This window comes from Haliotis rubra, unplaced genomic scaffold (genome assembly GCF_003918875.1).
Source record: "Haliotis rubra isolate DU_JTF1 unplaced genomic scaffold, ASM391887v1 Scf287, whole genome shotgun sequence".
Taxonomy (NCBI): Eukaryota; Metazoa; Mollusca; class Gastropoda; order Lepetellida; family Haliotidae; genus Haliotis; species Haliotis rubra.
In genome coordinates, this window is record NW_025766954.1 from 594,854 (window position 1) to 606,860 (window position 12,007).

The following is a 12,007-nucleotide window of genomic DNA, read 5'->3' on the forward strand; positions in this document are numbered from 1 at the left end:
TGACGCTTCATATAAAGATTATTGCAAACAATCATTGACCTGCATCGATCTAAATATGGTTAAAAGCGTTGCACAGTTCATGAAATAAGTTCCAAACCCTGTATGTAACTATATCCAGCGTTTATTTCATGTTCCCATACATACGACAATATAACATGTATTATTTAAATGACAGGGCGTTCTGAGGATAGTCATTTCCACAACATTACTATAAACAATAAATTACGCGGTCTTACACCATTACGTGGTCGTCATAGAGATACGTCAATAATAAGACAGACCTACAGACCTGCGTATACCTCCCACCCCAACCCCAACCCCAACCCCGACCTCGACCCCCACCCCCCCCTTGATCCCCAGTACATGTTTCAGTAGAGACAATAGTTTCGGGTGTTAAGAAGTTGCGGCATTGGTTCGGCTGATATTCAGTCTTGTGTTTGGATGTCCTCGGTGCTTGTCTACGGCGTGGTGGAACCGGTTTAGTACCTGGTGTAATTGAAGGTAATTACAGCCCCATTCTTGGGTACGTACTGACTGACACCTGCAAGGCAGAAAGACCACAGTCATTTTGGATGTTGATCAAATTGTAGCATGAACACACATCAGCACACACATATACTCATACACACTCACAAACACACACGTACACACATACTCACACACACATACTCATACATACACGCACACACACACGTAAACACATACTCACACACACATACATACACGCACACACACGTACAAACATACACACCCACAAGCACACACATATTCATACGCGCACGCACGCACGCACGCACGGACACACACACACACACACACACACACACACTTACCAACAGGTGTCGGTGTCCCGTCGTCCAGGATCTGCCAGTAAGTCCTGTTCGTGGTGCTACCAGATAATTTGTTCATACTCAGGATGAAGTATCCCGTCACACTTGGTGTCGCATAATACTGAGCTGTAAACCTGAACAATCAAAGGAAAACGTGTTTTGTTTTGGTTATAAATATTGAATGGACGAGATCAGTGAAACTCAAATAGTATGTGAGTAATTATATAATTCCGAAAGAGTTTTTTAAGTACATGAAACTCCCCAAAAAATGTACCAGATCAGGGATGATAAATTTAATGGCCTAGCAAACTCCACTGAAAACCAACTAGTCCTGTCAACTTTGTCTAAAAACTTTAAATAAAACAGAAGATGAAAAGGTGAGCACATGAGGTGATAGAGTGCTGCCTGAGAACGTGTAGCCCAACAGGTGAAATCTGTCAGAGAGAGAAAGTTTCTGACAGGAGAAGTGACAAAAGGAAAGTTGAGTGAGTTGGTTGGTTTGTTGTTTAATGTCGCACTCAGCAATATTCCAGCTGCATGGCGGCGGTCTGTAAATAATCGAGTCTGAACCACACAATACAGTGATCAACAGTATGAGCATGTACTTTCGCAATTGCGATACCATGACATGTGTCAACCAAGTCAGCGAGCCTGGCCACCCCGATCCCGTTAGTCGCCTCTTACGACAAGCATGGGTTACTGAAGATCAGTTCTAACCCGGATCTTCACGGGTAGTTAAATGAGTAACTGAGTGTTTGTTACTGAATAGCTGACAGAAAAGTTTACTCCTGACAGAGAAGTTAACTTCTGACCGAAAAAATTGGATGAGCCACAAAGCCTGGCAGAAAGGGTGGTGTCTGATGGAGAAGGTATGGTCTGGAGGAGAAGGTGTTGCGTGACGGGAAAATGTGTTACGAGATAGATGAAAGTGTTTGTTTGTTTTTAAGTATTTTTTATTCACTTTACTTGGTTACAGTTGAACAAGATATATGGGTTGAGTAAAATGTTACATATTGCATAATAAAAAAGCAGGCAGTATAAAGTATTTCGTATTAAGAATATAGATTAACAATTGAAATGCTATATAGTAATACAGAGAATGTGACAGAATTTCTAACTTACAGGACTGCATCTAGGGCATTCCATTTTCTGTAAAAATGTTTCATGTTATCGTTTTTCGTATCGATAAATAGATTATGAAGCTAGGTTTGTGTTCTTTTATGTTCATTATGAAAATGTGGCGCTTTGCTAATAGTATCATGTGATTGAGTAAATGGTTACCACTGCAACAAAAATGAGTATCATGGTTTGATATTTCATACGTTTTACCAAGGGCTTGAGTTACAAAATTGTTAAAATCTGTCCAGAACAGTTTGGTGATTGGACAATCAAGATATTCATGATAAATATCTTCATAGGGTGGTTTCTGGTGGAGAAGGTGGGATCTGGAGGAGTAGGTGTTGCGTGACGGGAAAATATGTTACGAGATAGATGAAAGTGTTGTCTAATGGAGAAGGTTGGGTCTGGAGGAGAAGGTGTTGCGTGACGGGAAAATGCGTTACGAGATAGATGAAAGTGTTGTCTAATGGAGAAGGTTGGGTCTGGAGGAGTAGGTGTTGCGTGACGGGAAAATATGTTACGAGATAAATAAAAGTGTTGTCTAATGGAGAAGGTTGGGTCTGGAGGAGTAGGTGTTGCGTGACGGGAAAATGCGTTACGAGATAAATGAAAGTGTTGTCTAATGGAGAAGGTTGGGTCTGGAGGAGTAGGTGTTGCGTGACGGGAAAATATGTTACGAGATAGATGAAAGTGTTGTCTAATGGAGAAGGTTGGGTCTGAAGGCGTAGGTGTTGCGTGACGGGAAAATGCGTTACGAGATAGATGAAAGTGTTGTCTAATGGAGAAGGTTGGGTCTGGAGGAGTAGGTGTTGCGTGACGGGAAAATATGTTACGAGATAAATAAAAGTGTTGTCTAATGGAGAAGGTTGGGTCTGGAGGAGTAGGTGTTGCGTGACGGGAAAATACGTCACGAGATAAATGAAAGTGTTGTCTAATGGAGAAGGTTGGGTCTGGAGGAGTAGGTGTTGCGTGACGGGAAAATGCGTTACGAGATAGATGAAAGTGTTGTCTAATGGAGAAGGTTGGGTCTGGAGGAGTAGGTGTTGCGTGACGGGAAAATGTGTCACGAGATAAATGAAAGTGTTGTCTAATGGAGAAGGTTGGGTCTGGAGGAGTAGGTGTTGCGTGACGGGAAAATGCGTTACGAGATAGATGAAAGTGTTGTCTAATGGAGAAGGTTGGGTCTGGAGGAGTAGGTGTTGCGTGACGGGAAAATATGTTACGAGATAAATAAAAGTGTTGTCTAATGGAGAAGGTTGGGTCTGGAGGAGTAGGTGTTGCGTGACGGGAAAATACGTCACGAGATAAATGAAAGTGTTGTCTAATGGAGAAGGTTGGGTCTGGAGGAGTAGGTGTTGCGTGACGGGAAAATGCGTTACGAGATAGATGAAAGTGTTGTCTAATGGAGAAGGTTGGGTCTGGAGGAGTAGGTGTTGCGTGACGGGAAAATATGTCACGAGATAAATGAAAGTGTTGTCTAATGGAGAAGGTTGGGTCTGGAGGAGTAGGTGTTGCGTGACGGGAAAATGCGTTACGAGATAGATGAAAGTGTTGTCTAATGGAGAAGGTTGGGTCTGAAGGCGTAGGTGTTGCGTGACGGGAAAATATGTTACGAGATAGATGAAAGTGTTGTCTAATGGAGAAGGTTGGGTCTGGAGGAGTAGGTGTTGCGTGACGGGAAAATATGTTACGAGATAGATGAAAGTGTTGTCTAATGGAGAAGGTTGGGTCTGGAGGAGTAGGTGTTGCGTGACGGGAAAATGCGTTACGAGATAGATGAAAGTGTTGTCTAATGGAGAAGGTTGGGTCTGGAGGAGTAGGTGTTGCGTGACGGGAAAATGCGTTACGAGATAAATGAAAGTGTTGTCTAATGGAGAAGGTTGGGTCTGGAGGAGTAGGTGTTGCGTGACGGGAAAATGCGTCACGAGATAAATGAAAGTGTTGTCTAATGGAGAAGGTTGGGTCTGGAGGCGTAGGTGTTGCGTGACGGGAAAATGCGTTACGAGATAGATGAAAGTGTTGTCTAATGGAGAAGGTTGGGTCTGAAGGCGTAGGTGTTGCGTGACGGGAAAATGCGTTACGAGATAGATGAAAGTGTTGTCTAATGGAGAAGGTTGGGTCTGGAGGAGTAGGTGTTGCGTGACGGGAAAATATGTTACGAGATAGTGTTGTCTAATGGAGAAGGTTGGGCCTGGAGGAGCAGGAGTTTGTAAGAAACTGTTATGTGAGGAAAGAAGATGTTGCATGATAGAGAACGATGATGTCTGACAGCTGTTTTCTGACAGAAGAAGAACCATGTGTCATTATGCTGTGTGTGACAGAGAAGGTGGAGTCAGCCACTGGGCCAACAGGATTGAGGAGGAAGATGTGGCAGTCCATCTTACTGGAATTGCTGGTCCTGGGCTACTGCCGCTTGGAGGAAGTAGATGAGCTCTCTCTGGTGCATCTCAACCTCGGTAGAGGACTTGAAAGTCGGCGGCTGGAGTCTGTTCTGCACCTCCATTGTAACGGTGATATTTGGACCGCACATACAACAAGGACAGTCAATACACCTTAAAGATAACGAATAAATCATGTACTATATACTTTTGTATTGGGTGGTGAAATAATAAACTCGCTAACCTAACCATTGTGCTGTCACTGCGTGAACTACCTTAAACCCACTTTGAAGCGTTTTTCACATAACATTTCCCAGATAATTATTTTTAAAGTTTGAGAAAATAATAAAAACCAAACTTTTCTGTTTGCTACTTGTATAATATCAACATTCTGAAACAAATGTACTGATTCACAAGTAAGATGTAAATAAATTGTCTGTTCCTCAGATACCTGCGTTTGTGTGCACTTTGTAATGGATGAAAATGATTGATCGTATTCAATAAAGTCCCTAGTATATTTACGCCTGTCTGGTTGGTCCAAATGGCACAGACCTAGGATGCTAGGGCAACACATCTATACAACAATGTTTCGATCATTGTAGCAATCAGACATCGAAAGAGTAGACAAACAATTTCTTTTCTGCAGCAGGTTTCAGGTAGCATTTCAGGCAAACAACTCTACTGCTCAATCATAGAAGACCACCCATCCACAGTACCAAATATTCAGTCCATTTACTTACGGCGGGCAAGTCAGAGTCAGTGCCACACAGGCAAGTAGACATACACACGATAGCGTACTCATTGTTCTTGATCGGAACCTGAGAGGAAAATAACAAATATATATATAATATACTAAATATAATAGATATAGATGGAATGTAATGGTAGAATGTCCTGTATGCAAGGTATTCAACAGATTTACATGGGTCTGTGTATTCACGGGTCCAAGGAACTACCCGGTTCTGAGCTCTGAGTTTAACTAGATTGGTTGTAATACAATACTTTCCATACGTACAGTCTGTAGTTTTGTACCACATACACAGACAGGCCGCACATGTATGCAGGTACCCAAGTGACTAAGCGCTCTCCTTGTTGTAAGGCTTCTGATCCACAATCAGAAATGCACGAGGTTTGTCATGTCTTGTGAGAATTTACGTTCTTTTGTAGTAGACACATATGATTTTGTTGACAGACATGTATATTATGGTGAATCTTGAGTTCACCACGATCTGCCAGAGAAGAAGCCAAAATCTGTTCCATTAGTTGACAAGGTGATGACGTCGCTCTTTTGGGATTCTAAGGGGTTTTACTGGTAGATTACCTCCCATAGACCAGTATTATAAGTACGTGAAAATATCAAGGCTAAAGGTCTTGGAAAGGTCACTGAAGGTGTGTTTATCCACCAGTGCAATGCACATGTGCACAAATCTGTTGTCGCTAGTGGCTTGGCAATCCCTGAGCTGTGTCAGATTTACACTTTTGACCAACCTTGAAGAAAGAACTGTGTGGTAGAGTGAAAATGGTGTTAGGGTCATATCTGCTGCTGAGACGTTTCACACTTCCAGGAGAAAGTCTTGTACACCAATTGGATCTTCGTACTCCAGCATTTTTGGCACAGTAAGTCCCATCACTTTTCTGTCGCCCTCTCACTGAAGGTCCTAGCTGTCGACACAGTGAGCACAGCATTAGGCATCGTGCTCCATTGCCGTACCAACATGGTGCCCAGCTCTTGAACATTCGGGGCTTTGACATCTCAAGGCACGAAGACTTCTTCCAAGAGCTTCCCACACGTGTTCGATTAGATTGAGGTCAGGTGATCTAAAGGGCCTCTCCATGACGTCAAATGCCCGCATTTTGCTAGAAGTTCCAAGCGAAGACGTTCATTATGATTTACCTGTGTCAGAATAGGCAAAAACATATGGACATCTTGCACGAAGATGAGCAGCGCCCAAGCGATTTTGCATGGTCTGGGCACTTATGCGACCCCTAAACAGTACGTAACGTGCGGTTGTTTTACGATATTACGCAAATGACGTAGTCGAATTTGATTGTTCTCGCTATGTGACGTCACAGATGGTCGTCCTGACCTGTGGCGATCAGATGTCTTACCCGTCTGATGCAGACATGTCCCAGCCTGGAGCATGCCAATTGCACGTTTTCGTTCAACATTTGAAAGGCGTGGCATGAGAATTGTTTATCTCCCAAAGATTGTTAATGTGACTATTTTTAATCACCAGCGACCCGTGAAGGTCAGGGCTAGAATGAACCTTCAGTAACCCATACTTGTCGTAAGAGGCGACTAACGGGATCGGTTGGTCAGGCTCGCTGACTTGGTTGACTCATGTGATCGGTTCCCAGTTGCGCAGATCGATGCTCATGCTGTTGATCACTGGATTGTCTGGTCCAGACCCGATTATTTACAGACCGCCGCCATAGCCATATAGCTGGAATATTGCAGAGTGCGGCGTAAAACTAAACTCACTCACTTTAATCACCATCAGTTTCTGCACACGTGTTGGTGGTTAGGAACATGTGCAGGGTGGCTTTGTTCACCACAATAGAAATGGGCGAATCCTTTATATGTTAAACATGGCCAATATGGTATTCGCCCATATGAACTACCTTGTGCTGCTCATTTTCAGTATAATGCATTTCGCCCAGTGTGAAGTTACTTTTTTTATTCGGTATATTTTATCCCTGACCTGAAATGACAGTGAGGGACAACACGCAGTATACAATTGTAACTGGTCTCAATATTCACCCTTTCTGGTACCCCAGGACTCGCAATGTAAAATCTGTGCGCATACATTCGCAATTTCTGTGTGTAAATGATATGTAGTTTGAAGCCAGGAAAACCCACCCAAACATATTTTGGAATGTCACAGGTTCTCCGATAGTTTCTTTTTTTTGTAAATAGTAAGTGAGTGAGATATACATACCACGGCATACAATATCAGTCATTAAAATATCTGTATAATTACTCAAAACCGGCTAAAAAATTGTTTGTTTTTTTGTAAGGCGTACCGAAGCGAGTAAATATACCGATGCGCATGGAAGTCTGTCAATTTACAACGTCGTAACTTCACTGGAGTCACCATTTCATGTTTTCGAGCAATTTAATTTGTCTCAATAAATAAAGATAGATATCACTTTCAATATGTTAAAATTAAAACTGTACCTTTATGTAACGATTGATTGTTGTACTACTTTGTGCGGTTGTCGAAGGAAAATAGTTTTTCAGGTATGGAATCCGAGAAGGGACATTGTCGCTATGTCGCATTGTCGCCCTCTCAAAGTGAGGTAAAATAAACCAAAACGCGACATTCAACACGCGACATAGCGACAACGCGACATTTCGCCCATTTGTCGCATTGTCGCGATGTCGCGTGTCGCGTTTTGAATAATATTTGTCTATTCCTCCAAAGGGCGACACGCGACATAGCGACAATTTTCAAGGTCAAAATATGTCGCGTTGTCGCGCATCGCCCCATCTAAGATGTGTAAAAAGAAGCCTAAAAATTCACTAAAAAATTCACTAAATTCATCAAAATGTCGCGTTGTCGCATTCTCGCGTGTCGCGTTTTAGTAATTTGTTTAGGCTGTTTTTACACATCTTACATAGGGCGACGCACGACAATTTTGCTTGTATTTGAGAGGGCGACAACGCGACAATGCGACATAGCGACAATGTCCCTTCCAGGATTTCATAGTCAGGGGCCGATGCAGCTTTTTGAGAAAGGTGGGTGCACCATCGTTTTCACGTAAGTTTCAATGGTCATTTGATAAATTGTCCGGAAACCTGCAATACACCCCCGACCCCCCAGCCCCACCCCCTCTAGATCCGCCTATGGTTGTGGCTGTTATCCTTCGATAGATAGGCACAAATTTAAATGAATCTGTATATTAATTACCAATTGATGAGTAATAATTTGGTTATTTTTTGTGAGGCCAGCGAAGAGAGTAAAAATTTACCGATTTGCATGAATATTTATATTTACAACGGCGTAACTTTACTTAAGTCACCATGTCATGTTTTTGAGCAATTTAATTGGTCTAATTACCCAACATATATAATTTTCAACGTTAAAACCCATGTCGTATCACATTATATGCCAAGACTATTGCGGCGATAAGCAAAAAAAGGAAAAAGAGATAATTGCATATTATCTGTAATATTACTGCCTGTGGTGTAAAACAATGCTTTCTCACTATTTTACTTCACAATAACACAACATTTGTCCTCCATACAAGTTACTGAGTAATCGGATTTCATTAACCATATTCACAGAAAATGTAAATACGTCTTACCTGTCTTTTAGATATGGAAGAATACAGCACGATGCTTGAGGGCTCCTGTTAGGACAATGCCCTATTACTTATATTTAGGCTATGTCATGTGAACTATGACCTTCCGTTGTCTGCATCCTGTTTACAATGCTGAATCACTTACCATGCATACATCAAAGAATGTGTGTATTACGCATCATCATTGCATGGTTGCCTCAGGTATCTGGCAAGGAGGAACTGCGGACTCTAATACTATATTTACGTTATTGACATATGATAGTAATTATGATACTGGATGTGGCCAAAGATAACTTTTTTATTGAAATTGATTGACTGTAGGGTCCTGTAGAACAGGATGTGCTTCATTTTTCGTGAATTTCGGGTATCATAAGTGGTTTTCAGTTTCAGTTCATATTTTTCCACCGCCATTTTCCTTTCCATGCCCAATCGAATCTTACGAGGGTCCTCGAGATTTTGTTTTGACGTTGAAGTGTTATGTGTTTACAGTTCATTTCCCGTTCTAATCGCTCGGAGAAGAAAAGATTCACTTAAAATGGAGACATTTATCCGAAACTCTGCGAACAGCCTAAATTTGTAAATAAAAAAATAGAAGTAAAAACAGGTCAGTGACTCAGTATACGACTATGTTCAGACACGTGCAGCTCAAGTAAATGTGTGTGTGTGTCTGTGTGTCTGTGTGTGTGTATGTGTGTGTGTGTGTGTTGTGTGTGTTTGTTTGTGTGTGTTGTGTGAGAGAGAGAGAGAGAGAGAGAGAGAGAGAGAGAGAGAGAGAGAGAGAGCGAATGTGTGTGTAGGGGGAAATGATGATATATTTTATTATTATTTTGTACAAATGCTTCAGTGTAATGGAATCGAATATACTGGAAAGTATACTGCAATACCTCAGTAAGTAATGTGTCATCCATCTTGTTCAGGATGTGTCTTTCTTATACAGTTTGTTCCTTGGCTTAGATACATATGCAACGAGGATACAATTTCAGCGCCGCGAGACAAGGTTTCGGAGAATTTGCAAGTTGTCGCCAGTTCACGAACAGGATATATAGTTAAGCCCGGAGGCGAACTTTAAAAAGGAAAATGCATTGGTTTGTGACAGGTGTCGTAAGGATTTGTAATAATTTTGAATAAAGCAACGTGGTGGTGGAGGGGTAGATAAGCTTGTGTGTAGTAGGGCAGGGAGGTTAGAGTGAGTGAGTGAGTTTAGTTTTACGTTGCACTAATGTGTCATCAACAAGGATGTTCTAAACGGAAAGGGCAGGGCAATTGCCAACACGTACCATAAAGGATGCAGGGCGGTCGTCTGATTGTAAGGATGGGTGAGTGAATTAAGTTTTACGCCTCACTCAGCAATATAACAGCTATATGGCGGCGGTCTGTAAATAATCGAGTCTGGACCTGACAATCCAGTGATCAACAGCATGAGCATCGATCTGCGCAATTGGAAACCGATGACGTGTCAGCCAAGTCACCGAGCCTGCCCATCCGATCCCGTTAGTCGCCTCTTACGACAAGCATGGGTTACTGAAGATCAATATTCTAACATGACCTTAGGACTGCCAGTGATAGTTTAAGATGCTGTAATCCTCTGTGCTTTGTTTGGATTTTTGAAGTGCCAAAATTCTGTTATTGTTTGATTCCCAAATGCGTCCTGATCATTGTAAAATGTTGTAACTGCTTAATAATCGTTAAAACTCACTCACTCACTCACTCACAGCATGATAAGACATTGCCCCTGACGAGAAATCCTTTCTTTAATATTTCAATATTTACATACAACTGAACTGTTGATATTCTAATTCTTCCAATCACTCTTAAACCGTACTGAAACGTATGTCAATTAATTGTACAAGAAGTGATATATCCTAACACTTCTAAATTCATGTCACGTCAGGATTCCGTGAACTAAATACTTTTCACTAAATCACAGATTTCTAATGACACGATATGACATGGAGTTATTACATCTCCAGATGTACCACATTGATCTGCTATGATGTATCAACACTACCAGATGTACCACACAGATCGGCTATGATGTATCAACACTACCAGATGTACCACACAGATCTGTTATGATGTATCAACACTTCCAGATGTACCACACAGATCTGCTATGATGTATCAACACTCCCATATGTACCACACAGATCTGCTATGGGGGCGGTGGGGTACTTCCGTTGGATGTACGCCAGGCCCGGGTTCGATTCCCCAGATCTGCTATGATGTATCAAGCCCACTGGTGTCCCCGCCATAAAATGTAGTCAGTCAGTCAGTCAGATCTGCTATGATGTATCAAAACTTCCAGATGTACCACACAGATCTGCTATGATGTATCAACACTACCAGATGTACCACATAGATCTGCTATGATGCATCAACACTTCCAGATGTACCACACAGATCTGCTATGATGTATCAACACTACCAGATGTACCACACAGATCTGCTACGATGTATCAACACTCCCAGATGTACCACACAGATCTGCTATGATGTATCAACACTTCCAGATGTACCACACAGATCTGCTATGATGTATCAACCCTACCAGATGTACCACACATATCTGCTATGATGTATCAACCCTACCAGATGTACCACATAGATCTGCTATGATGTATCAACACTTCCAGATGTACCACACAGATCTGCTATGATGTATCAACCCTACCAGATGTACCACACAGATCTGCTATGATGTATCAACCCTACCAGATGTACCACATAGATCTGCTATGATGTATCAACACTTCCAGATGTACCACATAGATCTGCTATGATGTATCAACCCTACCAGATGTACCACACATATCTGCTATGATGTATCAACCCTACCAGATGTACCACAAGAACAGGCCGCCCCAAATAGACCACAACAGTACTAAATATATCAGACTATGTCAGATAATCTCCCACATAAATCAGTTGTGCCATAGTCAAAAGTCACTTCTAAAGACGGCATCAGACAGACAATGTACCATATGTATCATGTGTATCAGACATACCACTACAAACAACTGCACCGGGTAGACTGACCATACGAATTTCCAAGCAAAAGTAAGCAATAGTACGCAATTTAAAATGTATTTCAGCAAATAATTACAAACGTAATAAAAACACCAATTAACGTAAATGTAATCATTTGTCGAACACGGGATAACTCGAAGTATTTTGGAAGGTGCCTACAACTTCAACACAGTGGTGTTTGATGTATTTGTTCCCAACTACATTTCTGGTTTCCTCCGCCGTGATAATCCTGGAATATTGCAAAAAGCAAAACCATAGTAAAACCATGCTCACTCACCCATCCTTACAAATCAAAGTCAATACATGCCTATCCTTACAAATCAAAGTCTATACATGCCTATCCTTACA

At 41.7% G+C, this 12,007-nt stretch overlaps 1 protein-coding gene across 1 annotated transcript; it reads right to left on the reverse strand.

Moving 5' to 3' along the window:
• Window positions 1–105: 105 nt before the first annotated feature.
• On the reverse strand, window positions 106–8,755 carry LOC124281650 (cobalamin binding intrinsic factor-like). Its single transcript, XM_046717586.1, has 5 exons — window positions 8,636–8,755; window positions 5,068–5,145; window positions 4,334–4,501; window positions 834–964; window positions 106–541 (listed from the first exon to the last, which is right to left on the reverse strand). Exons 2-5 carry the CDS (start codon window positions 5,127–5,129, stop codon window positions 480–482), a joined length of 423 nt encoding a protein of 140 aa, XP_046573542.1. The 5' UTR covers window positions 5,130–5,145; window positions 8,636–8,755; the 3' UTR covers window positions 106–479.
• Window positions 8,756–12,007: the final 3,252 nt, after the last annotated feature.

Excerpts from the sequence above, each read along its gene's own strand:
- LOC124281650 (XM_046717586.1), bottom strand. The coding sequence starts at position 5,129 with ATGAGTACGCTATCGTGTGTATGTCTACTTGCCTGTGTGGCACTGACT. Across the intron at positions 4,502-5,067 it reads CTGACTCTGACTTGCCCGCC|GTGTATTGACTGTCCTTGTT; the intron begins GTAAGTAAATGG and ends GTTATCTTTAAG. Across the intron at positions 542-833 it reads CGGGACACCGACACCTGTTG|GTGTCAGTCAGTACGTACCC; the intron begins GTAAGTGTGTGT and ends TCTGCCTTGCAG.